Source organism: Saccopteryx bilineata, chromosome 9 (assembly GCF_036850765.1).
Source record: "Saccopteryx bilineata isolate mSacBil1 chromosome 9, mSacBil1_pri_phased_curated, whole genome shotgun sequence".
Taxonomy (NCBI): domain Eukaryota; kingdom Metazoa; phylum Chordata; class Mammalia; order Chiroptera; family Emballonuridae; genus Saccopteryx; species Saccopteryx bilineata.
In genome coordinates this window covers 87,310,013-87,337,019 of record NC_089498.1, presented here as the reverse complement: position 1 = coordinate 87,337,019, position 27,007 = coordinate 87,310,013, and the positions used below count along the sequence as shown (strand labels likewise).

At 51.4% G+C, this 27,007-nt stretch overlaps 1 protein-coding gene across 1 annotated transcript; it reads right to left on the bottom strand.

The window, feature by feature from the left end:
• Positions 1-2,516: 2,516 nt before the first annotated feature.
• CDHR1 (cadherin related family member 1) lies at positions 2,517-26,702 on the bottom strand. Its single transcript, XM_066243264.1, has 17 exons — positions 26,538-26,702; positions 25,352-25,447; positions 24,035-24,180; positions 23,155-23,205; positions 21,749-21,838; positions 19,798-19,884; positions 18,497-18,613; positions 17,310-17,453; positions 15,492-15,570; positions 14,106-14,206; positions 11,249-11,452; positions 10,413-10,565; positions 8,369-8,533; positions 7,815-7,882; positions 7,036-7,264; positions 5,311-5,568; positions 2,517-4,657 (listed from the first exon to the last, which is right to left on the bottom strand). The coding sequence occupies exons 1-17, from the start codon at positions 26,590-26,592 to the stop codon at positions 4,118-4,120; spliced, it is 2,583 nt and encodes an 860-aa protein (XP_066099361.1). The 5' UTR covers positions 26,593-26,702; the 3' UTR covers positions 2,517-4,117.
• Positions 26,703-27,007: the final 305 nt, after the last annotated feature.

Sequence of the window (27,007 nt, the reverse complement as noted above, 5' to 3'; positions counted from 1 at the left end):
GTGTCTGTGTCAGTTTGTATGTCTGTCTGTGTGTTTTGAATGTGACTCAGCATATAAAACTGGGCCATTTGGAACATTAAATCTTATTAGCATCACATATGTGTGTTCACCCATAAATATATATGCAATGACATGATATTTATGTTAATGTTCTTCACATGTTCTATCTAATTAATGTGTAAAGATGCTATAGCTTTAGATTCAGTTGTCATGTTCTTGGCAAGCTTATCTATTCAGAATTTTGACCATGCAATTTTAAGGCAAGTGTCTTTGAATCAGGAGATATTTGTAAGCAGGGTGACTCGCTTTTAGAATGATGCCACTGCTAGTCCCAGGCTCCTGCTATTAGCAATCTGAGGGAATAATTTTGTCCTTTTTCTCTTTTCTTTTCCTGATTTATTAGAGCCTGTATCCCTAACACCCAGAAGAAGGCTTGGCAGAGATGATATACACAGACTCTGTGCTGTTAAAGGAATGGTTGACCAAATTATTGGGAGGACCTTATTCAGCCAGAGAGATGCATTAGCAGGATTTCATAGTGTCATGCAAATGTCCCCTACATCACCAGCCTGTTGCTACAAAATAATGTTACTTTCATTATAGATTACAAATTATAATCACTTAAACCATCACCACCTCATTCTGGAAACTAGCTCCTTCAAAGCACCACCTCTCTCCAAGTTATTTTTTTTATTTATTTTTTTTCTTTTCCATTTTTCTGAAGCTGGAAACAGGGAGAGACAGTCAGACAGACTCCCGCATGCGCCAGACCGGGATCCACCCGGCATGCCCACCAGGGGCGATGCTCTGCCCACCAGGGGGCGATGCTCTGCCCATCCTGGGTGTGGCCATGTTGCTACCAGAGCCACTCTAGCGCCTGGGGCAGAGGCCACAGAGCCATCCCCAGCGCCCGGGCCATCTTTGCTCCAATGGAGCCTTGGCTGCGGGAGGGGAAGAGAGAGACAGAGAGGAAAGCGCGGCGGAGGGATGGAGAAGCAAATGGGCGCTTCTCCTGTGTGCCCTGGCCGGGAATCGAACCCGGGTCCTCCGCACGCTAGGCTGACGCTCTACCGCTGAGCCAACCGGCCAGGGCTCTCCAAGTTATTTTTGTGAATCTCCTAAGGGGCCCTACATTTGTCCACATGCCAGTCTGGCAGCTTTCGTCTTCACATGGCCTCTTTCCTACTCTCCTTGATCGTCCTCCCATGGCCAGGGCCCTTGAGGACTCTCAGGGAAGCCTCACTGTCTGCCAACAGATGCCAACATCCACATTAGGTGGGCCGACCCTCCTAGACCTCTCTCCTCTCTCCCTCAGGTACAAAGGGTGGGTTTCAGGCCTAGCAGCAGATGGGAACATCCTGGAGGTGAGGATGTGTGGAGGGAGGGGTCCTCTCCTCCAGGATGTGGTGCTCTAGTATGTGGGCCGCCAGGCATCCTCAACTGCCCTCTTGTACAACTAAGAATAGCAAATATGTCCTGAGCTTGCGTGGGCAGATACAAAGCTGGTGGCAGCTGCCTTCCATAGATTAGCTTGTCATCCTCCTTGCAAGGATTCTTTGTACCAGGTATTGATGAGTCAAGTGAGGCCCAAAGTCACACTGCAGTGGCAGAACCAGGATTCAGACCCAGGGCTGTTGGACTATACAGCACCGTATTATTTCATATAGTGAGAAAGTCTGAGCTCTGCCACATGCATAGTTCTGCCGATCTGAGTCATACCTGCTGACTGTCCATGGGTCTAAAGCTCCATCTTTAGGGCCCAGGAGGCAGCGAGCCTGCCTAGTCTGTCACCTCTGCCTCTCAGCTCCTTTCCTTGAGGCCTAAGATTGTGCCAGTTTGTAGTCTAGGCCCTTCTCAGTGGGACTGAGCAAGCAGTCCCTTGGCCTCCACCATTCCTTATAGTGGTGAAATCAGCCTGGCCTCACACAGGCTGGGAGTCTCCTCCAATGCCAAACACATGTGCTGGACCCCTCTGCTTGGTGATATCAACTAGGCACTCTCCCCATACTTTCCAGTGTACGAGTTGCCTGCATGCCCAGTTTCTAAGGTTGGCTCTGCCTTGGTTCATGTTCTTGGGCTTGTCCTCTCCCAGGGCCTGGAGCTCCCAGCCTAGAGGCCTTCAGACCACTGTCCCAGAGCTAACACTGCTCCTCAGGTGTTCGTACCTACACCAGGTCTCCCAGTTCCTGCCCTGGCCGGGCTGGGTTGGGGGTGATTAGTTCTAGCTCCAGATTTCATTCATCCCCAAGCAGTCCTGTCAGGGCTGTCCTGCTCGTGAAGAAAGACCTGTCCAGGCCCACGTGCAGGTAGACAAGCCCTGCAAATGAGCTGCTGTTAGAGGTGTCTGCATGGTAATTTGGACAAAATTCTGAAGGCACCCAGAAGCAGATCTGAAAGCCAACAGATGACTTGACCCACCAAAGGAGCCAGGAGGCCAGATGAGTTTATATGTATTGGGAGGACTGGTCTCTATGAGTCAGCTAACAGGAATCATCAGCAGGGAGTGGGAGGTCACCTTGGCTGTTGGTTCACAGATTTTATTTACTATTTACAAAAGAGGTTGATTGCATGCAAATTGAAAGGATACTGTATTCCCTGTGGAGGGCACACTTGATCCAATATAGTCTTTTCCTGCAGCATGAACCGCAGAGGACCTGTTTGTGCAGGCTGGGCTCCCAGCTTCTCAGACCCCCTTCTTGATGCTTTCTTGGTCAGGGACTGCCGAAGCCCCCACAAAGAGTCTGCACACTGGCACATCTAAGCAACACTTCAAAACACAGACTCAGCAATCCAGGAAACCATATGTACATATCATCTGTTTCAGTAACCTTGATGGATTCTAGAGGGTTAGTCATGACTGGAGCAAATGAGAAGAGCTGTGACATTTCTCTGTGTACACGGTTAGATTGCCTTACCGCAGGCTTCCTTCAAGTCAGATGGAGCCTCTGCGTATTAACCAGAAGACCGGCATGTCTTCTGTCCTGGTGGAAGGGTCACGAAGTTGCTGGGCTGGCCCTGGCTAGAGAGCAACACTGAAGAGCCCACAGCCCTCAGACTGAGTCTTTGCTAACAACCTCAGTGTGGCCTCTGGCAATCACTCCTCTCATAAGAATTCATTTATGTCATCTCGGCAAAGGGAGGCTCAGATCGGATGTGCTGCCCAGCTGTGGGGCTCTCTGATGGTGGCTGGTGGCACACGGGGAATGTGGTGGTGGTGGTGGGGATGGCGGGCGGGGGCGGGTATGTGAGGGCTGGTGCGTGAATCAAGGGCAATGCCACTGTCCAGCTCTGATTGCTGTGGGTCAGTGGCAGCACACAAACACAGCGCGGCACCACCCTGGGTGCCAGTGTGCACTGAGGCAGAGTGGCTGAGGGGTTCCTGCTGTGCTCTGGAAGAGCCAGAGCCCAGAGAACTGGCCTGGGGGAAATGCATGGATGTCTATTTGCACTTGGTTAAAGCCCTGCCATGACTGTTTCCTCAGTCTTCACCTCAGACCTGTGAGACAGGCAGATGAGACTTTCTCCATTTCACAAATGAAGAAGGGGACACTCAGGGATTTAAACAGTTTTTGCAAGGTTACAGCACGTGAGCCGGAGAGCCGGATGAAAACGGAGATCTTCGCAGAGCTCAGTCCTGACAGCCATCTGCCGCCTGCATTGTTTTTCATGGACTTCTGCTCTCCCTCAACCTGCAAGGTTTGCAGACCTGTAGCCCAAGTCAGCACTGAACCTCCTCTGTCTGCTCCTGCTCTTAGCCGAGGCTTCCGGATCCAGGTTCTAGACGACCTCGTCACATGTATCCAGGGCCCTCCCTGCTCCTCAGCAAATGATTCTGAGGCACCAGGAGAACCCAAGGGACTGTGAGGTCTGGGGTTGGTGAGTGGAAGACACAGAGGGCTCCTTGTTGATGCCCAAGCTCTGCAGAATGGAGAGCATCATAGCTGTGCCAAGGATCTGGGTGATGGGGAAGTACATATTTGCTAGCTGTGTCTAGAACCAGAGAAATCCTTTGCCCAAGGTGTTGTCTGCAGTCCTGAATATGGGGATTACAGCATTGTACAAAACAGGAGCAGAGAGGGGGAGAATGGGGTTCGGAAGACGGGTCACATGCCACACTTTAGAAGTAAGACTTGTTAGCTACAATCTTCTTCTCAAACTTTTGCCTGAGCTCAGAGACCAGAGCCGACTGGGTGGGGCTTCCCAAGGCTTTGGGTTTGGGTGGCCGTCGAGGTTGCGGAGGGGTGAGAGAGCCAGAGACTGTAGGCACAGTCCAGGGGGCTGCAGCTGTGCTGGGTGCCATTCTGGGTGGAGGGGGGGGAGCTGGGGCGCTCGGGGGCGGGGGACTTCCTAGGCTGTTGTTGTTGCAGTTCTCATTGGGAGGATCCTCTCTGAGCACAAACTTGGTGGCAGCCTTGGTCCTGTTGAACTTGAGCCACTCAATGTAGACAGTGTGGGGTGAAGGGCTGGGTCGCTTGCGGAGCACGCGTCGCACGGGCAGGACCTTGTTGGACCTCTTGTTGCGCCAGAAGGTGGCGGTGGAAATGAGAACGGTGCTGGCCACAGTGATGGCCACGATGCCGGCCAGCACACCCACAGCCTTCATGGGGTTGTGTTTGGCTTGCATCAGGAAGGCATCCACGGGGCTTCGGGACAGCATCTGGAAGAGAAAGCCACCCCTGAATTCAGTGGCTCCTGCCTGGTCCCTGGCGGCCAGAGCAGGGGACATGAGCTTCCTTAAGCCTGATGGTTTTTAAACTTTCTGGCATCAGGTATCCCTTGAGAATCTGATGAGCACTATGGGCTTTATCCCAGAAAAATGCACAAAGAGAAAAATATACAATGCATGCAACTCACTAGAAAAAATGCACACAGAGAAAGCATCATGCAAATGCCCTTTTTCAGATTAAGACTTCCTATGAGCTGAACTTTGTTTTCCAGAGGGTAGGATATAGTTTACCTTTGATAATGGGGGGCCACATCTGCTCAAATATAACAAAAACTCCTAAAATGATGACTTTCTTTCTGACACCGATCTGAAAACTACACATAATTTCACTTCTGCCTATCAACACTATTATTCAAATTTTACAGAAAAGGAAGTGGAGGCTTGGCAAGGGCCGAAGTCACACCACTAATGAGTATTGAAACTAGGATTTCAACCTGATGCCAAAGCCTGTGGGTTTGATGGCGCAGGAGCCTTTGTCAGCATCACATGTCTTTTGGAAGGCTGGTCTCTCTCCCTCTGGCCACGTTGCAGCAAGGCCTGAGCTGGCCCTCTGGCCCTCTTCCCCACTCGAGCTTCATACTTACCTCAGTGTCTGTGATGTCAATTTTGAGGAAGGCCGTGGAGCTGAAGGATGGGGAGCCACGGTCCTTGGCCTGCACCTCCAGGGACCACGTGTAGTCCCCGTTGGGTGTGATATTATGCAGGGCATCCAGGGAGCGGATGGAGTTCTTCAGCCGGATCTCCCCTGTGTGTGCATCGATGTCAAACACATTGACTGGCTCTGCGCGGGTGATGGAATAGTCCACCAGGTTGTTGGGCTCTTCTGCATCGTGGTCTGTGGCCTGTGCACAAGGAGGGACAGACATGGTCCTGATCCTATTGAGCAGAGGAGCTGGGGGAGAAATTGAATGTGTGCCCTGCTATGAGCCAGGGTCCGTGCCCGGCCCTCTGTGTGCTTTGCCATTGTGTTCTCAGAGCAATCTGGACAGTAGTATTGTTGAGAAACAAAAGCCTGGATACCAGTGAGTTGTCTTAGAGACATGGAAGGAGGGGAGCTAAAAGTCAAGTCTGTTAGGTTTCAGAGTCCATGATTTCCCACACTGGGAAGCCAGTGCAGTGCCTGGGAAAAGCAGTGCTTTAAATGGAGGATGATCAGCTACGTGAACCAGTTTATTTTTTATTTATTTATTTTTTTGTATTTTTCTGAAGCTGGAAACGGGGAGAGACAGTCAGACAGACTCCCGCATGCGCCCGACCGGGATCCACCCGGCACGCCCACCAGGGGCGAAGCTCTGCCCACCAGGGGGCGATGCTCTGCCCCTCCGGGGCGTCGCTTTGCCGAGACCAGAGCCACTCTAGTGCCTGGGGCAGAGGCCAAGGAGCCATCCCCAGCGCCTGGGCCATCTTTGCTCCAATGGAGCCTTGGCTGCAGGAGGGGAAGAAAGAGACAGAAAGGAAGGAGGGGGTGGGAGGTGGAGAAGCAAATGGGCGCTTCTCCTATGTGCCCTGGCCGGGAATCGAACCTGGGTCCCCCACATGCCAGGCCGACGCTCTACCGCTGAGGCAACCAGCCAGGGCATATGTGAACCAGTTTAAATCAACATGTAGCCAAGCTAAGACTGGACCCTGTGTTTTGTAATGTAAGATTGAACTCTTTATTGTGTAAAATGGCAATAATGTCTTCTTTTCAGAGACTAGTTCTGGGTTGAGTAGAGAATGGGGATATAAAGTATTTTAAATACCTTCCTCTCGAGTGAGAATCCAATACATTTTATTTTAAAATACAGTGGTCCCTCATCTATCACAGGGGTTAGGTTCTAGAACCCCCTGCAATAAGTGAAAATCCACAAAATAGCATCCTTGTATTTATTTTATTATTTATATCTATTTTAAGGCTTTATAAACCCTCCTCACACTCTTATAAACCTTTCCCACACTGTTATAAACACTTCCTATGCTCTTAAACACTTTCTAAGTATTTTATTTCGATTTAATATTCTTTTAATATGTTTTAATTAATATTTTTATATATTTTTTAATTTTTTAGGCTAGAAAATGCTTATTTTACCGCAAAAATAATTAAAATAATAAATACATAAAAATACCTATATACCGCAAAATCCCACGATATAGCAAAAAAGCCGCGATACAAAATTATATATATACAATTTTAAAATCTGTGATACAGTGAGACCGTGAAAAGTGAGCCACCATATGGCAAGGGACAACTGTAAGCTTTTTTTGCCACGTGTCTCTTGCACCTGCTAGAAAAAGGCTTTTGGGGGAGCTCAGCTGTCTTTGAAGCTCACCTGAATTTTCACTGGGGTCCCCAGCACCATCGTCGTCTCCTGGTTGCTCTTTCCAAACTGGGGGTAGTGGTCATTGACATCCAGTAGAGTGACAAACACCTCTGCCAAGCTGTACCTGCCTTCCATGTCCTCTGCCTTCACATAGAAGTTGTACCTGGCAGTGGCCTCAGCGTCCAGGCTGGCCCAGGGCTGGGTGTAGATGGCCCCAGTGGATGGGTGGATCAGGAAGCTACCAGGCACAGAAAGCATAAGCAGGGTTGTGCACAAGGACATGCACGTGTGCGCATACACATGGACACACACGCACTGGCAGTAATGAGCTACCTCTCGGAAGTGGCAGTCACACATTATGCAGCTCCTCTAAGATATCCCACATATCCCTTTCTCCATCCTGGCAGTCTGACTGAGGAAGGCAGGTCCACCCAACTACTCACCCATTCATCAACACTGAACTTGATGGCTTTAGTCACAGACCTTCCGTCTCTTACCATGGTCCTCCTAGCCCAGCACTGCTTGCCTGGCTCCTGGAGTCCTGAGCCCTAGCTCCAGGCCATCATGATGACCCTTCCTGTCTCAGATTCCCAGCATCTCACCAAGTGTGTCCCCACTACCTCTGCCTCAGGCTCTCCACTGATTCCCTCCACTTCTTGCCCCATGCTTACCTTCATGACTCAGGTCTTGTCCTTTCTGGGTTCCTTCTGCTTTTGGCAGACACCCCACCCACTCTCAGCCTCCTAAGTTCCTTGCCCAAGGCCCTGTCTGGAATTGGATCTACTTACAGGTCTGCCCCAGACCCATAGATGGTGTATTTGACTTCACCCCAGGGACCTGTGTCTGGATCCACAGCCTGGAAGAGAGAAAGTTCCTGGTGGCATCCATTCCTTTCTTTAGGCACATGGGCAGCTCATGTGTCTGAGGATTGCTTTCAATGGCAAAACAAGGGATTTGGGGGTTTGCCCAATTCTGGTAGAAACTGATCTGGAGGCCTGTCCTAGAGCCTTAGTTTTCTGCCCAGGAGGTCTCAAACATTAGAGGTACCAAAAAGTATAGAAGGCATGCCTTCTATTCCTCCTCTGTAAATGAGAAAGCAAAAGTTGGTAGTCCTGTGCCCTGAGCTTGGATGAACACTTTTGTCCTCCTTACAGTCCTGGGAGGTGTTGTCCCCAGTGTAAAGAAGAATAAACGGAGGCTCCCGAGGGCAGGTAGCTTGTCCAAGTACAGGCTAATGAGTATGGGCAATTCAGACTAGAACTCAGCTTTGTCTGACTTCATAGGTCCCCTTTGGTAGGACTCCCAACCTGACCCTCAGTCCCTGGGCCAGTCCCCAACCCACTGTGACAGCCACCACATTGGAGCCCCCCGGAGCATTCTCAGGGATCCTGGCAATATAGTAGTGAGAAGTGAACTTGGGGACGTTGTCGTTGGTGTCCAAGAGCTGGATCACTACGTCTGCCGTGGAGCTGAACTTCTCCGGGGTGTTCACTTCAATGGCCAGGAGCTGAGGAAGGAAGGAAAGCAAGCGCCTGTCTGGGTGGCAGTCACTTCCTGTCTCGGCCCTGGCGGGAGACCACCTGCCTTTCTGTTCTTACTCCCAGCTGCTATTCCTGACACTGCCTGCAGGGGCACCTGTAAGGCGTGCATCACCCCGCCTCCACACACACAGCGCTGCCCTTTCTTACAGTTCCCACCTGTACTTTGGCCATTTCTCATGTTCCACTGATTTTATATTCCTTTTTAGGTCCAATTTAGAAACTTATTATGCTTTATGATGTAATTTAATATTTATTAGAGCAAGTTACTGCCTCACTCTTTTTTTTTCCCTGAAATTTCCTGACTTCTCGTATAGACTTATTTCCCCAGATAAAATCCAGTGTATAATTATGTCACTCACCACCTCTCTGAAGGAAATTCTAAGTAAGACTTAACAGAGCGGGCACTGGATTTTTTATAAATGAGAATTTGAACTTTTAACAGGGGTTCTTTTTTTATATCTCTGTTAAATTTTTGCTTTTTTCTTTGTCATTTAGATGTTGCCTATTTTTTGTTATAGTAATTCTTAGAAATTTTATCTGTTAGTTGTTATTGTAAGAGAAAATATTTTATTCTGCTCTTCTCATTGCTATTTTTTTGTATGCAGGAAAACTATTGAATTTTGTGTATTAACTTTGTAATCAATCATTTGAACAACTTTGCTGTGTTTCCAACAGTTTTTTGATTCCTCTTTGGTTTTTCTAAGCAAACAATCACATCATCTAAAAGTAATGATAAATTTGTCTTTTCCTTTCTAATGTTTATATCTCTTACTTCCTTTATCCAGGAATAATATTATTCCAGGAATAGTGTTAAGTAATAGTGGTTATAGCGTGTGTACATGCTTTGTTTCTGACATCATAAAATGCTTTTAGAGCAATCAATGAACAACTAAGGTGTTGCAATGCGCAACGAAAAACTAATGATTGATGCTTCTCATCTCGCCGTTCCTATCTGTCTGTCCCTGTCTATCCCTCTCTCTGACTCTCTCTGTCTCCTTTAAAAAAAAAAAAATGAAATGCTTTTAGAATTTCACTTTTAAGAATGACGCTGGCTATGTGTGTATGCACTCATAATTATATTATAACAATTTAAATACTATCAACAATGTACTTTCCTTTTTATTAATATACATTATTTATATGTTTATGTATAGTAGGCATTGTTTATGTTTTTAATTTTAAATACCTTGAGATACAAACAGACCAACATACGATTTTTTTTTTTAAAGATACGAGCTGTGACTCGGTCTGTATTTTTGTTTGAAATCCGAGCGAAATTCCAAGATACGAGTTGTGATTTGGGAAGCTGCAGCTAGTTGACACATTGGCGCACAGGTCCAGTATTGGCAGTTTGATATACGAGTTGACTGACTTATGAGCTCGGTTACAGAACAAATTAAATTCGTACCTCAAGGTACCACTGTAATTACAAATACAAAGGAATACTATTTTTATGTTCTGCTAATTTTTTTATCAGAATAGATGACAAATGACAAAAACATTTGTCTTGATAATCAAATAGTTTTTCTTTCTCTGCCTATTAACATGGCACATTATTATATTGGTAGTTTCCCTCTGAGTCCTCCTTTCGATCCTGGGGATAGCTTGTGGCTTAGATGCTGGAGCTCAGAGAGGCTGTGTGAGCAATAGGAGAAGCCTTATATCACTCTTTTTCTCCCCAAAACAGCAGCAGGGGTGGAGGGACTGAGAGAAGGAGAGTGGGCCTATGAGGGGGAGGGGTCATAAGGGGCCCCTCAGGAATGAATTCGGGTGCTGGTCTGAGTGCCTGGACCCCCCCCCCCCCAAACACATACACAGTTCAGGGCAGTGCAAAGCATCACATACCTTGAAGGTTAACACTTTGAACTTTTCAAAATCAATGGCAGCTGAATTCTCCACAATAATAGTGACCTGAGCTTCATTCAGGACCGTTTGTGGGACCACTCGGAAGATGCCCCCGGGTCCCACCAGCCGCAGGTTGAATTTGGCATTGGCTCCCTGGGCAATGTTTGAAGAGAGTAAACAAGAAAGATGAATAAGAATAGAAACTCAGCCTGACCTGTGGTGGCGCAGTTGATAAAGCATCGACCTGGAAATGCTGAGGTCGCCGGTTCAAAACCCTGGGCTTGCCTGGTCAAGGCACATATGGGAGTTGATGCTTCCTGCTCCTCCCCCCTTCTCTCTCTCTTCTCTCTCTCTCTCCCTCTCTCTCTCCTTTCTAAAAAATGAATAAATAAAAAAAATTAAAAAAAAACAAAACTGAAAAGCTAAAAAAAAAAGAATAGAAACTCATATAGTAGTGCTAAGCAAGGAGCCTTCATATGCTCTTAACCTTGGAGGGTTAAGTATTTGCCTCTTTCTGTAGGTGAGGCCATTGACTATCAGAAAGTTTGAACAGACTAGGAGGACAACACAAGAGAATAGAAGGCAACAGGACACACTCCCACATGTCTGTCTGGTGGGTCAGATGCAGAGATGCTTTTGTTTGATTGGTTTTAGGCCAAGCAATCTTGGATTAGCTCCTCTCCCATCTCTCTCTCAATTACAATCTCTTATTTCATTTTTTGGATGACCCACCAGGCCCCTGTCACAGAGGCAGTGAAAGCTGGTGAACACTCAGCTTTGGGACCTTGGCCCCACGTGGTTTTCAGGAAGACAGGGTGGGGGGCAGAGCCACATACCTGGTCTGAGTCATTGACGGTGATCTTGAGGCCCCGCAGGATTTCCCCCTGGGGCGGGTGCTCATACATGGACAGCTCGAACCTGTTCTGGGGTCCACTCTCTCCATAGAATGTAGGTGGATGGTTGTTGAGGTCCACAATCCTGATGGTGACAGGGACCATGGCCTGGGCAGCTGGGCTCCCTGCAGAGCTGACCTCAGTCACCTTAGGATGGGGATAAGTGGCTGTGGTTGAATGACAGGCTGACTCCAAGATAGCTCCAATGATCCCCATCCCCTGGAATTCAATCTTTTTTAAATTTTATTTATTTCTTTATTATTATTTATTTATTTATTTATTTATTTGTATTTTTCTGAAGTTGGAAACAGGGAGGCAGTCAGACAGACTCCTGCATGCGCCCGACCAGGATCCACCCGGCACGCCCACCAGGGGGCGATGCTCTGCCCATCTGGGGCATTGCTCTGTTGCAACCAGAGCCATTCTAGCGCCTGAGGCAGAGGCCAAAGAGCCATCCTCAGCACCCGGGCCAAGTTTTGCTCCAATGGAGCCTCAGCTGCGGGAGGGGAAGAGAGAGACAGAGAGGAAGGAGAGGGGGAGGGGTGGAGAAGCAGATGGGCGCTTCTCCTGTGTGCCCTGGCCGGGAATCGAACCCGGGACTCTTGCACGCCAGGCTGACGCTCTACCACTGAGCCAACTGGCCAGGGCCTGGAATTCAATCTTGAGTAATCCCCTCTCCTCTTGTGTGGCCTAGCCTAGTGACGTGCTTCTAACTGATTCGATGACAAGAGATTACAACTACCATCTTCCAGCAGACTGTCTTGCTAGCTTCAATGAAGCAAGCAGCTTGTTTCAAGGAACTAATGGTGACCACCGTCAACAGCAAGGAACTGAAGCTCTGAGTCCATCAGCCTATAAGGGATGAAATCCTGCCAATAGCCATGTGAGCTCAGAAGGTGACCTTTCTCAGTTGAGCCTTCAGTGAGAATGCAGCCCAAGCTGACGAAGAAATGGCAGCCACATGAGAGACTTTGAAACTGCGGCCCCAGTCAAGCTGAGCCTGGACTCCTGACCCACAGAAACTGGGGGTGTGTTTTTAAAGCCACTAAGTTTGTGATAATATACCGCATTACAACAGCCATAGGAAACTGAGTGCTTTACTAACCCCACTTACTGGATGAGGCTCAGAGGAGTGAAGTAATCACCTGGAGTCACAGCTAGTGAGTAGCAAGTGTGTCCTGTTCCTTAGTTGGTATTCTCTCTACCTCACTGCACTACTCCCTCTTTGCAACCAGACATGGGCTCAAACCTCAGCTCTACCACATTCTGTCCACGTATCCCTTCGCCAGGGGGAGGCTGAGGAAGGGGAGGTGGGGAGACGCAGCAACAGATAACTACTTCAGGCTGCAGAGCCAGGGCTAAGAGTCCACAGGCTCCTCATGAACCATGTGGCAAACTTCATCTGAGACCCTTCAGGGACCTCCTTTTGCCCTTGTCCTATTAGCAGACTATGGTCTTGCCTATCTTAAAAATGTCCTTCCCTGGCCCCTACTCTGCCACCCATAGCTGCTCCCCAGCTCTCAGTGGCGTAGCAAGGGGGGTGGGTAAGGGGGTCTATCATGCCCTGGGCGCCACTCACAGAGGGGCGCCAAATGGTCTCCAAGACAAACAAGAAAAGATAGTAGAAGTGTAGTTAGGGGGGATGAAGTGCCGTGCCCCGGCGCCAGTTATGTTTGCTACTACGCCACTGCCAGCTCTCCTTCTCAGAAGCCTACACTTCTCCATTTCCTGCTTCCAGCTCGGCCTGTCCCCAGCTCAGACACTTCACACTGCTACTCTCATCTTCCACGTGCTTTATGCCGTCGGCTAATGGGACTGCTCTCTGCAGTTTCCCTCGACCTCTCTGGTGCCTCCTGGGCTTGCTCCCCCTGCACCCCACTCAGCTTTGGAAGCTCCCACAGCTGTTTCCTTCGCCCATGGCTCCTCCTTCCACAGCCATCCTCTGGTTGATCTCACTCCCTCTTATCCCATTACAGCTACCTCATGTTTGCATCTCTCCCTTAAATTCTCAACCTACATACCCAGGTGTTTTTTTTTGGGGGGGGGTAGAGAGATAGGTAGATAGATAGCTAGGAAGGGAGAGAGATGAAAAGCATCAATTCATAGTTGTGGTGCCTGAGTTGTTCACTGATTGCTTTCTCATATGTGCCTTGACCAGGGGCGGGGGTACTCCAGATGAGCCAGTGACCCCTTGCTCAAGCCAGTGACCTTTGGGCTCAAACCAGTGACCTTGGGACAGTGTCAATGATCCTATGTTCCAGCTGGTGATCCTGCACTCAAGCTGGTGAGCCCGTGCTCAAGCCAACTAAGCCCATGCTCAAGCGGACAACCTTGAAGTTTCGAACCTGGGACCTCAGTGTCTCAGGTCAACGCTCTATCCACTGCGCCACCACCAGTCAAGTCTGCATACCCAGGTTTGAATGTTTCAACTTAAGTGTCCCCGGAAGCCACAAAATTCATCATGCCTGTCCTATTCAACTTGCCTCCTCACCTCTGTTTACGATGGCGTGGTACCACCTGTGCTCACTCATCCCTCTCCTCTCAAGGCCCGTCAGCTGCCATGTTCTGTGAAGTCTGCCTCCTTCATATTTTGCAGCTTGTCCATTTCTGCCATTTATCCTCCCTCATACCCTGGGGCCCTCTTCATTTACCCCCCTGGCTGATGGCTCTGTCTCCGTTTCTCATCCATTTCCCTCCAAACCCAAGTCAGAATGAGTGTTCTCAAATCCCAGGCTGGTCTCATTACCTCTGGCGCCTCCCAGGGACAGAGGGCAGGGAAGGCCACCTAGAGGGGTGTTACCTGCACATGCAGCTCATACACTTCTCTCTGAAGCTGGGCAGAGCTCTGTGTGACCAAGATGGCTCCAGAAGTCTCATTGATTTCAAAGGCTCCATCGCTCCCTGTCAGAGAGACGAGCCCTGTAGTTCTGACCAGTGACACAGAGGGGCTCAGGGGAATCATGCCAGGTGGGGTGCCAGAGGGTCCTCATGCATTATTTCTTTGATGTCTCCTCTATAGAATGAAATTCTATCATCTGTGTCTTGCCGATGAGGAAACAAGTCTCAGAAAGGGCTATGTAACTCTGCCCACGAAGAGCTGGGACTTGAACTCACTTCCATCTGGCTCCCAGTTTCCACAGTACTTTGCTTCTCTTATGTATGGTGTGTGTGTGTGTGTGTGTGTGTGTGTGTGTGTGTGTTGGAGAGAGATGATAGGAAGGAAGAGACACAGAGGAAGGAAGATACAAAAAGGGAGAAAGAGAAGAAAAAGGAACGAAGAGCAAACAGAAAAAAAGGAGAGTTTAAGAAAAGAGACTGGAAGAGAGAGGAGGATAAGAGGGAGAGGAAGAGTCAAGAAGAGAGAAGAGGGAAGGATGTGGAGGGGGTGGTGCTTGGCGATTTGTAAAGATTTGAAGTGGAGGTGGGGCGAGAAGGCAGCAGAGGGGCCTCGTGCTTGGGGAAGGAGCATGTTTGTGATGCTGGGAGACAGGGCTGAAGGAGGTGATGGTATCTGAGAGCATGTAGACATATGGGTGCCAGGGTCAGGCATTGGGTGTGACGGCTCTCCTGAGGGGCCTGTCCCTGTAGGGACTCCTCCGAGGGCTGCAGAGCCCACCCCGGGGCTGGCCCCACCTGCTCCATTGCTGCCCAGTTGTAAAAAGAGCACAGACTCAGAGCCACCAGACTTAAGTTGAAACCCAGTGGGAACTTGGGATGCCTACTTAGCTTTGCTGAGCCTCAGTCTTCTCATCCATATATAGAGCTAGTACTAGGGAAATACCATATCATCATTGCACTTCATTTATTAATCCAAATATATGGTCTAGGCCATACATTTTAGAAGAATTAGAAAAAAGCATTGCAATTTAAAGAGCATAAGAAATGTTCTGTCAATGAGTGTATGCCCAAGATAAAGGGAACATGAATCTACCCACCTATTTTGTTCTCAGTGCCCCTACCCAGTGCTTCTCTCCCGATGCGTGGACCTAATGACAAGTGAGGGGACATGCCCATGGAGACTTGCTGCCTGCTGGAGGGACCCAGCCTCTCCCCTTCATCCATTGCATTTCTGACCCTACAGGTGAGGGACTGGGACTCAAAGAGTCTAGGGAACCTTGCGCTGGTCGCCCAGGGAGACAGAGCTACTGCCCACTGAGAGCCTGTCCCCAAACCTGCCCCGACTCACCGTTCATCAGACGATAGAGAATGCGGTTGGGTTTGCCCCGATCTCCGTCCATGGCAACTACTGTCAGCACGTCCGAGCCCTTAAGGGGAACAGGAGCAGCTGCCTGAGGCTCATGGGTGATGCTAGGGCTCTTCCCTCCCCAGATATCACCCCGTCACTGAGGGGAGGTGCTGCTCCCTCCCAAGAAAAGAGGCAGGCCTCCGTGTGGCCCCACCACCCTCTTCAGGGAGCCCCAGAACCCCCTGGCTTCCCAGGGATGGAGGGTCAGCCTGCACCCGCGGGCTTTCTCATGCACACAGGGACACACTGGGTCGCCCAGGGATGCTTACTTCTTTGCCTCCTTTCCCACACACCACGATTAGCCCCCCTCTGCTGGCCCTGCCTTCCAGCTTCATCACTGTGCAGAGGGAGAAGGGCGAGGGGCTGGTGGAAGGGGGGCCAGCACGGAGCGGATCTAATGCAAAGTCCAGGCATGAGGATTTTACCCTCTGGCCACGGAGTGCCATCTGAAGGGTTTGGCAGGGGTGCCACAACTAGTCAAGTCCTGCTCGACCCTGGCCTGCCATCCCCTTCTAAGCTGCCTGCTCAGGCCCTACTCCCTGGCCTGTCTGTACGTCTGGCTGCCTCTGGACTGACCGCCTCTCCCCTCAGCACTCTCTCCTCCCTGGGCTCCGCAGCAGGACAGTGGGCTCCCCCAGCCCAGCCTTGCAGCCCACCCCCGCCCAGGGTGGCCAGCGTTTCTCTGTCCCTCGCTCTGTGCCCACTCCACCATCAGCTGCCAGCTTCTGGGAAAGTGGTATTCTAGTTTGAGTCCAGCATACAAATGGGCCTCAGAAAGTGTTTTCCATCTTTTACAAAGTTAGAAATAATCAGAAACTGGGGAAGTGAAAATTGAGCACGCAACTCAATCCCTGAGTGTTCCTGAGCCATGGCCGTGTGAAGTCTGGCTCTGACCACATCTCTCCCTGCAGGGAGCTCACAGTCTGGCTGGGACTCTACGGGTGATACCAAGGGACGTGCTCATGGGGGTGTATGTAGTGTGCAATCAGAGAGGGGGAGCTCCCATCTCAACCAGGTATCAGGGGAAGTGGTGCCAGGGCTGAACTGAGAAGGGCAAGGGGCATCGGGCCCATGGGCACGTTGCAGGCAGAGGGCTAAGGGTGGAGTGCTGACGTGGGCTGGGATGGGTAGAGGCCTGTGAGGGCTCAGAGGTGGAGGGGCAACTGGCCCTTGGATGCCAGGCTGAGGAAAGGGACCTTCCCTGAGAGGCCAAAAATCAAGTGCAATTGCCCAAGCAGTGGGGGCAGAGGCTGCATTCGAAGGGAGACCACTGAGGTCTGCCTTTGAGCTGGGGCCCATGGGTGATGTCCAACAAGGGTCCTGGTGGTTTGGCAGCAATTGTGGGAGACCCTGCGGCCTGAAGGGCCCCAGATTAAGCTGTAGGGTGGGGAGGCACAGAGGTTTACACCTATCCCGGTGTAGGAAAGGCCCTCACCCAGCCCAAGGCTGTCAATGACCTCCAGCCTCTCTGCTCAGCCCTTCTGAAGAGTTGCCCTTTGCAGTCGGTCTGGGTTGGGTTTGAGTGAGGGGAGAAATGCCTGGCACAGCCTGGGCACCCAGAAGCCTGCCTTTCCTTTATGCTTCCAGAGGCAAAAGACCTCTTGACTGAGCCTGAGCGAGTCCCGAGCAAGCTTCCGTGTGAGGAGGGTGACCCAGGGCTGAGCTCAGCCATCTCCAGCAGGGGTAACCCGGGCAGCTTGAACGACAGGGCAGGAAGCACGAGGAGGGGACACTGGGCGGAGAGAGGCAGTCACCCACCGGAATGGTGTCCTCATACACATAGCCATAGTAGGGTGTGCCCACGAAGATGGGGGCCGTGTCCTGCACGTCCTCCACATTGACTGTGACCGTGGTGGTGGTCGAGAACACCACGTCAGCTCCTCGCAGCCTCCCTCCACCATCCTGGGGAAGAATTGGACCGGAAAGAGAGGTTGGGCTCTGGCGTTGCACAGACTTGGGTGGAATCTGGCTCCTGACACTTCTATGAGGGGCTGCCCCGAGTTCTCTTTGCTTCCATGTCAGCTGAGCTAGTTCTCCCTTCACAGGAGTGCTGGGAACATGAAACAGATGAGGCATGAAGGCCTTTGGCCAGTGTCTGGTGTGCAGTAGACACTTGAAAATGTTTTTTGGAAAACAGTTCTCTCTCCAGGGAAATCATGTCGGACGAAAGGCAGAGGTGGGCGTCCAAGCCTATTCCCCTCCTGGCCAGAAACCAAACCTCCACCTCTCGAGGACCTCCTATAATGTGACTGGCCATGTCCAGAATGTAGACGGGAGCTGCTCAGCCCAGCCTGAGGAGTAACCACGGGAGGGGCCAGCTCAAGTGTCCGGGCACAGGCTGGATCAGGATGTCCAATAGCCAACATGGGACCAGTAAGGGCCTTCCTGAAAAATTAAACACGAGGCCTGGGTATCGTGGACTCCCTTCCCTTGGGGGAAGAGCAGCCATTTGGCTTAGACCTTGCTCAGTTGCAGGTCCCACACCATACTTTTTAGGAATGGAGGAACTTAGTGAAGCCTCAGGGGTGGGCTGATGAAGAAACTGAGGCTCAGGGAGGGTAACCTGGTCACACAGTGAGGAAAAGGTGGGAGAGCAAGATGGGGAGGTACGCAGAGGCCAGGTTGTGGAGGGTGAAATGAGACATGAGTCTCTAAGCTATGGCCACCTGGTCCTATAGAGGGGGACCTGGCCTGTCAGTCCCCAGGAGAGAACATGGCTTTAGCAGCCCACAGACGCCAGCCGTCCTGGAGAATATGTCCATGTGTGGGCAGGGTCCACCCAACAGAGATTGCGGCCGCATCCCCCTCCATACTCCCCCATTCTGATCACCTGCTCTCCAAACTGCCCCGATCCACTGCGGAACCTAACTTTGTTCCCATCCAAGGCCAGGATCCCCTGACAAAGGCTGAAGAGAGACGGGATGCTCTCTATTCTTCTCCGTTACCTTGGCAACCACGGTGACAAAATGAGACCGGGCCTTCTCGTAGTCCAGGGTGGTCCCAGGCCGGAGGCGCAGCACACCACTGTGGTGGCCTACAGCAAATTTGCTGGACTGCATGTTCTGCAAGAATGAGGGACAAGCTTGGCCTTGGGGAGGGACCCCAGCCAACCCCAGAATGCCTGCTCAGTTTACTGAAAGAGGACCTTCACTGTCTTCGGTCACAGGAACTCTGGCCTTGGCACTGAAGTTCAAATTTCAGGGCACTCTGCCTTTCTGGCCTACAGGGTGCTCCTCCTACTCCCTTCCAGAGGTCCTTAGCTCTCCTCTTTGCTCATCAAGGAAGCAGTTGGGTTCAGCTTTGGAATAAGCTCTGGCCTGCAGGTTCCAGCAGGAAGAGGTGTCAGCACAGTGCTCTAACCTAGAAGGGGTAGAATCTTCAAACCCCACCAAGAAAGTGACTTTAGACCATTCCTAGGCAGCAGCTGGGGTGGGATGGGGGGAACAGGAGATGATCTGCAAGAAAGAGGTCCCATGGGTCAGCAGCTGTCATTGGAGATTTATATGGAGACAATTATCACAGCAACCCAGCGAGGAGGAGCTTTATGTGTCCCATTTTACGCATGAGGGAACTGAGCTGGGAATGGTAGATGATGTTTGAAAGCCCCACAGGTGGGAGTGGTCAGATTTCTCCAGAAGCTGGGGACCCCAGGAGATTTCTCTGCAATCTGTGTTTTTAACCTCCAAGTGGTCCTGCCTTGAAAACTGTGAGAGCAAGTGGGTGTGAAGAGAAGAAGAAATGTTCTAGAAGCAGCAGCTGTGGGCAGGAGGGCGGCTGGTTTTCGAGGAGCCCAGGGAGAGGCAGGAAGTTCAAGGAGGGCATCACCCTTGATGGGGCCAATGGATGGACAGTGGGGTAGAGGCATCACAGCTCTGTCCCTGAGAGCTGCCCTTTCTGTCCTTTTTCCTATTGACCTTTCTAGGTGCAGACAACTTTCTTCTGGCCTGGGTGGATACCAAGTGTTCAGGCCTCTCCCAGAGAAGGGTTTGGAGGTGAAGGCTGAGAATCCCAGAGATCTGGTGGGAGGGAGGCAGACCAACTCAGAGGGAGCCAGGGTGGGCCAGTCGTGGGAAGACAGCCTCCACCCAGGCTCCTCTCCTATCCTCACCTGTCTGTCCTACCTTCTTGGACAATCCTTGGGAATAACAGAGGCACTGACCTAAGGATCTTGATGATGGAGGTAGGGGTCAACGAGGTGACCCTTCTAGCCCACACGTCTGGTTATGTCTCATGTGCACTGCCTTACCTGTAGGAAGTAGGTGACACTCCCTCCAGAACCCGTGTCCTTGTCCACGGCATGAACCTTAAAGATACTGCTCCCAGCAGGTGTGTCCTGAGGGGTTATAGCCACAGGGTCAGTCCTGGGGCAGTGAGGTATGCTCAGGAAGTTAGGGTTATGGAGGGCCATGGAAAATGGGGGTCAGGAGAGTGAAGGGTTAAAAAGAAGTAAAAAGGTGATTAACACAGGGAACCCCCAATAGCAGTGGTCCCCAACCTTTTTTGGGCCATGGACTGGTTTAATGTTAGAAAATATTTTCACGGACCGGCCTTTAGGCTGGGACGGATAAATGTATCACGTGACCGAGACAAGCGTCAAGAGTGAGTCTTAGACGAATGTAACAGAGGGAATCTGGTCATTTTTAAAAAATAAAACATCATTCAGACTTAAATATAAATAAAACAGAAATAATGTAAGTTATTTATTCTTTCTCTGTGGACCGGTACCAAATGGCCCACGGACCGGTACCAGACCGTGGCCAGGGGGTTGGGGACCACTGCCCAACAGAAGGAGGAGCAGCAACCGAGGAGACCTATCAGAGTGGGTGTGGGAAAGAAGGAAGAGAAAGGGAGGAACAGACCCTCTCCCCAGAAGATGGTCTCACAAGGAGAGAAAGACTAAGACTCTAAGGATAAATTGTTTAAATATGAACTAAGACAAGGGCTAACCAACACAGACATGTTCAACATCACCAGGAATCAAATACAGACAATTTAGAACTAGAATGAAATGTCTTTCTCCTACTGAGTTAACAAACACTCAAATATCCGAACCCCACCCCCCATGTTGGCAGGGAAAGAGGGAAACCAACCATCCCTCCATCCTGGGAGAAAGAACAAATCCATGTTATTCTGGAAAAGCAATAGCACCTCCCAGACATTCATACTCTTGACCTAGTAATTTCAAGCTTGTACAATATCCTAAGAAAATAATTCCAATTAGAGAAAAGAAACTTTTATGTTCAGAATTTGATGTTCCCTATGACAGCAAAAATTTTAAAGTATCTTAACTATCCAAACATAAGGGAACAGTTCCATGATAGAATGTTTATTTAACGGAAACTATTAAAAAGATAATTATGCAAATTTTAAAGTTAATGGAGGAACTGCTGATATTATAAATTAAGTGAAAAAGGTATACAGAAGCAAGTTTATAGTCTCAACTACGTAAAACAAACAAAATAAATCCAATCATCACAGTGATGACTAGAAAGAAATACACCAACATTTAACAGTGCTGTCTCAACCTGGAGGCATTTTGGATGGTCTTTTTTTTGTTTGTTTGTTTTTTACAGAGACAGAGAGAGTCAGAGAAAGGAATAGATAGGGACAGGCAGACAGGAACGGAGAGAGATGAGAAGCATCAATCATTGGTTTTTCGTTGTGACACCTTAGTTGTTTCATTGATTGCTTTCTCATATGTGCCTTGACTGTGTGCCTTCAGCAGACTGAGTAACCTCTTGCTGGAGCCAGCGACCTTGGGTTCAAGCTGGTGAGCTTTGCTCAAACCAGATGAGCCCGCGCTCAAGCTGGAGACCTCAGGGTCTCGAACCTGGTTCCTCCGCATCCCAGTCCAACGCTCTATCCACAGCGCCACCGCCCAGTCAGGCCATTTTGGATGGTCTTAAGCTCTTTTTTCCCCCAACTTTTCTATATATTTCACAGCTCCAAAATAAGCACACATTATGATTTGGAAAATGGTAATTGAACACTTCTTTGGAAGAAAAATGACAGCGTAAGGGGATGGATGGTAAAGGAGGGGAGGACACGAGGGGGCTCTCTGGAGGGCAGTGAGGGTGGACGGGGGCTCTGTACTCTGATGCCCAGTCCCCTTGGCCAGGACACAGGGCAGCCCCAGAGGGCAGGCCATGGGTCTAGGGTGGGAATGCATGGGTTTTGCCTACTGGCCCCTTACTCACCTCTGGAACCAGGACAACGTAGGGCTCCTGGATGAACTTGGGCGCCTCATCATTGGCATCCGTCACCAGGACCACAACTTTTTCTGCCACCTGAGAAGGGGCAAAGGAGACAGGAGCTGGGGCAGTGAGACCTTCTGGGTGATAAAAGGCCCCTAATATCCCAGGTATATGTCTGCACCCATTCTCTTTCTTTATCTCCATCCTTCCCTTTCTCCCTTTTTCTCTCTTTCTTTTCCTCCCTTTATTCCCCCTCCCTCCTTCCTTCCTTCCTTCCTTCTTTTATTCATTCATGCAACAAATATTATTAAGTGACTACTTGGTGCTAAGCACTGTGTTCCGCCCCAGAGAGAGAAGACATGGTCTGATGTGCATACTGTGAGGATAAGATGGCAAGGTGAAGACCAGCATGTGAAAGAAGGGCAGTGGTCCCACCCAGCAGGCGACAGTGGCATGCTGGGCACTGCAGGCGGGCCCCTGCACTGCCTAGCACCATGCACACCATGCACACCATGGCCTAGATCAGTGCCTGCCCTGGGGCTGTAGGTGCACAGTGCAGAAGGCTGCATGCAGAAGCCTCAGCAGAGGCATCTGAGCAGCCACAGGGGTGGACAGCAGGGAGGCTTCGCAGAGGAGTGAGAATGAAGGTCAGTAGCGGTAAGGTGCGAGGGAGAGAGGTGAGGGGCAGCATGTGCAAAGCAGAGGAGTGCGACACAGAGTGAGTTCAGAGAACAGGGTAGATTTATGGCTAGATGGTCTGCGGCTGAATGTGGGAGAAAAGGTGGGCGAGGCTGTGGTGCCCAATGGGGAGGCCTCAAACTCCTGACAAAAGCTCGGGTTCTTGAGGGTAGTGGGGGCCAACTGTTAGTGTTCTCTGAGCCAGATGTGGCCAGGCCTGTGCTTCACAGTGACGGATCCACCCCAATTAGGAGGTGGACTGGGTCGAGGAGCCCACAGGCGAGGAACCCCCAGAGCCCCCGTGAGGCTCAGCGAAGCGCTGGTGAGGACTGGAGAAGTGGGGGCTGTGGGTGAGGAAGTCAGGAAGAAGCTGGGGTCTGGGTGCCCAGTGTCCAGCTTTGGTGACTGAGAAGGCAGAGTCAGGTGGAGGAGGCAGGTGGGAGAGCAGCTGTGAGGAGATGCTGTGGAATGTGGGCGTGCTAGTCAGGAGAGTCAGGAGAGCCTCCAGCTCCCTCCTCCCTTCCCCACTGGCCTCCCGGCCTGCAGCCCTCTCCTGTGCTCACTCCCATGGGCAATCCCCTGGGCACACTGGGACAGGTGTTGCTGGGCCTGAGCTTGGGTTTGACGGTGAGCCCCCCCCCCCCAGGAGCTCCTTGGAGGGAACTGTGCTGAGGCCAGGGAGCTGTGTGCCACCAGGGGACAGGCTGGGGGTGGGGGTGGGGTGCACTCACCAGATTCAGGCCATCAGAAATGCTGATGATGGCTTCAATCTCATCCTCCCTCTGTGAAGCACAGGGACTGAGTGAGTGTCAGGAGTGACATGCCCCAAAGACCCCCGAGGCTAGGGGAGCTCTCCCTGCTCCACTGGCCCAGGAGAGGAGGCTGGAGTAGGGTGGTGGCCAGAAGCTGCCACTGGCCATGCTTTTTTCAGGGCTCTGCACATCAGGGGTTCTCACACACAGAGGGCTTGTTCAGGAGCCAATAGAAAATGCCCCTGGCTTGTACAAGGACAGGCGCTAGTTTGCTGAGGAGCTAGAAAAAAGGTTTTACTTCCTTTTATTCCTTTTCTTTTTTTCTCCCCTTTCTCTCTCCCATTCCTCTCCATATTCTAGAATTCTGCAGAGGTCCAGGTCTGTGGTGTCTCCGTCACTCGCCAGGACACAATGGTGCCTTGATGAGGATGGGTGTCAAGGTCCCCAGGTCCCCAGGTAGGGAGGGACAGCACAGTCAGACTTCCCCTGCGAACTCTGAGGCCTACCCTCTCCTTCCTATGCCCTGGCCTGTGGCCCGTGAGTCTGCTCTCGGACCAGAGCTGGCAGCTGCCTGCAGCTGAGGTCCAGTTTTATGGACAGCTAGGCCCACCGGCTGGTGTGGGGCTTAAAGGGAAACATAGCCTGTGACCTGCCACCTGTAGTTTCAAGGGTGCAGAAGGGTCAGGTTTTATCAAACTCGGATCCACTCTAAGCCATACTTTCCAGCCCTGATATGCCTTGTGAGTTTTCTGTGGCTCACGGGACCTCTCCAAGGACAACCTTGAGGGGATCTTTCACCCACAGATGTTGGCTTCATGGCAGCAGGCTGACCCCCTCCCCATGTCACACCTCCCCCTACCTCTCTGTCCAGCTCTTCAACCAGGGTGATGTTTCCAAAATTGGGGTCAACGGAAAAGATGCTTCTAGTGCTGGGGTCAAAGCTGATGTGGTAGGAGACAGGGTCTCCCTCCGGGTCTGTTCCATTCAGGGTGTACACATGAGAGCCTGGAAGGAGACACAGAGGGGAGACTGAGACTCGGGGACCCTGCTTCTCCTGAAAATGGCTACCGCTCAGAACCAAGGAGTCAGCTGTTCATACAGTGACTATGCAAGTCAGTGCCAAAAGTATAGCCCTGAGCCGGGCACTGCTGCTGGCCTCACCCCTGCGGGCTTCCCTCCACCCCCACCACTCTATTCTTCTCAGCTGTCCATAAGGTGTTAGTGTTAGTCACTTTACAGATCCTCATTTCTAATAGGTCTGCTGTGTCTGACTGGGGCCTCAGTCGGTAATGCCTCCTTTTCCAGGAGCCAAGAGTGGGGCTCCCTGAGGATGGGGGTAGAGAAAGGGGATGATCATTAAAGCTGGAGGAGTGGCCATTGGGGGAGCACTGTCTCCATGCCCAGATTAGTTCCTTGGGGACTTCTGAGCAGGTGTTTCTTTTACACTTTCCCTACCCAGACAGGGTGAGGGAGAGGAAATATAATCTCTCCTCTTTCTCCTTCTTTATCTCTCTCTGTATCCTGGGTTGGGTGTTGTTGGGCTGTTTTAAAGCAGAAAAGATCTGGGACTCTGGTAGTTGGCACATTTGCTTAGAGTCACAACACGGGGTGCTGAGCAGCAGTAACCATCATGCTGCAGAGTTCTGCCTGCTGCCTAGAGCCAGTTCTGTCTGTGCCCCCAGCCCAGTCTCCAGTCTCTGGACTGGCCCAGTTGCAGAGGCGAATTAAGGTCAGTTGAGGCCCCGGGCGCAGAAAATATCGAGCCCCTTTAAAAAAAGAGAGAGACAGGGAAAATAAAAATACATGTTAACCATATTTTTAAATAAATAAAAAATATTATGTACTGTTAATGTTAAAATTGCACATGTAAAAGCAAACTTGGTGTCATTAGAAAAAAAGCATAAAGTTGAGGTTTTGCGGAGCTCTTCAGAAGTCGGGGCCCAGGGCAGGCACCCGGTGCGCTCACCCTTAAATCTGCCTCAACTGGGCCAGTTGTTTCTGTGCAACCTTGGCCTACCCAGCAACAGCCCTAGGGTATTTAGAGCATGATGGGACGTTTCAAGAAGGCACCAGGCCTGGCCCTCCGTGTGGCCATAGGCTCAGAGAACTGATTCACGGTTGGGTGCCATGTCCAGGGGGAAGGAGACCTATGGGGAGTGGTGCCAGGGCTCCTCACCAACTGGGGTGTCCTCTGGGAGGCTGAATAGGGCCATGTTTCCGTTAGTGCTGCCGACCCCGTTGTCGAAGAAGTGGGGGGCGAAGTTGGCCTGGGCTAGGAAGAAAACAGAACAGATGGACACCCAGGAACACAAGGGAAAACTTCGCACCGGCATGGTCCGGAGTCAGGCCCCAGTCCTGGGCAGGCTGGCACTCCCCTCTCCAGCCCTAGCACATCTACGGACTCGGTTGGGGTGCCTTCGCCAAGGGTCCCTTCGCAGCCACCTTCTGTGGGCTTGCGTTTGTCAGGGCACACGGACAACCTGAGGTGATTAGAATCCAGGCGGCAGCCAAAGGATACCCATCAATGGGCAAATGGGGAACCCGAGCCAGGAAGGGTAAGTGCTCTGGCCAAGGTCACACCAGGTGTGGGCCTGCCTCGGAGCAGCCCGGCTCATAATTCTGGGTCTTGAGGGAGAACAGTGTGGAATTAAGAAAACAGACCCATTAAGAAAAAAGGATGGGATCGGGAGGCCTCTTCAATGCTGATGGCAATATCCGAGTGCCCCAGAGCCCCCAGTTTGCTTTAGTATATAGCCATATGCAAATCAAAGAAGTCCTTGAAACAAAGTTACACATCTGAGGCTAAAACACAAGAACTCTCCCAAGGGATAAACAGGAATCCCCCACCATGCATAAAGTGAAATCAACCTGCATCTGAACAAACAAAGAGTGAGAGGAAGGGCATGTAAATTGCTTCCAGCAACTTAAGCTAGTGAAGTGGGTGCAAATACTCAGCATCATAGCCAATATGGACGTGGTGGGGGAGAACTTAGCCTTTTGCTAAGCCTGGAATCTACAGATGATTTTTGCCATTTGCAGTCTACAACAGGGCGCCCTCCTCTGCCCCATGCAGCGGGCAGAGCAGCCACTTGACCGCTCATTCCGCTTCTGAAGAAGCGAGGGCAGTGGAGGTCCTGGCCCCAAATCCAGGGTTTCCAGCACACTGGCCTCTGGGCAAGTGCCGCGGGAGCTCTCTACCCGCCGAGCTTCCTTGGCCCCTTCTCTCTCCCTCCCGCCCTGTTCCCAGGCTTCAGCCCCTAGCCCGAGTGACACTCTCGAAGTGAAAGGGCCAGACCTATGCCTCTGTGTCCCCGGGGCAGCGCTGGCACCCACCCTTGCCGCGGGGCCCAGTGGGCACTCACCCAGGCAGAGGTGCAGCAGCCCCAAGACCAGGGCGGCCTGCGGGCCACGCCTCATGTCCCCGCGGGCGGAGAGCGCGGCTCGCCGCCGCCAACGAGGCCGGGCGCAGGAGCCGCGAGCATGCCCGGCCCCCGAGGAGCAGAGGTGACAGTGCGGGTGGCAGAGCGGGCGTGGGCGCTAAGCCGCTGACGCGGCTCATGTCTGCGCGGGGGAGCGCTCGGGGCCGCCCAGTGGGACCAATCAGTGCGCGGGGAACCGAGTGGCTGCTCCACCGCCCGCGGAGGGCTGGGGGCGGGTCGGGGAGCAAGGGCACCCCTCTTCCCCGGCGCGCCCTCATTGCTCAGGCCTGGAGCAGGCGCCAAGGGGCCCTGGGTACCAGGCAGAGGCACCGTGAAGGGGCCAGATGACTTCCCCGAGGATGCCCCGAGCAAGGCGCTGGGAAATTGGGGCTTCTCTGAGTTCCCGAGTCCCT

What these genes read in the sequence shown, in the direction of transcription:
- CDHR1 (XM_066243264.1), bottom strand. Translation starts at nt 26,592, where the DNA reads ATGAGGCGTGGCCCGCAGGCCGCCCTGGTCTTGGGGCTGCTGCACCTC. An exon ending in GCTGCTGCACCTCTGCCTGG is followed by an intron (nt 25,448 to 26,537) that starts GTGAGTGCCCAC and finishes TTTTCTTCCTAG; the next exon opens with CCCAGGCCAACTTCGCCCCC. An exon ending in TGTATGAGCTGCATGTGCAG is followed by an intron (nt 11,453 to 14,105) that starts GTAACACCCCTC and finishes CCCCATCCTAAG; the next exon opens with GTGACTGAGGTCAGCTCTGC.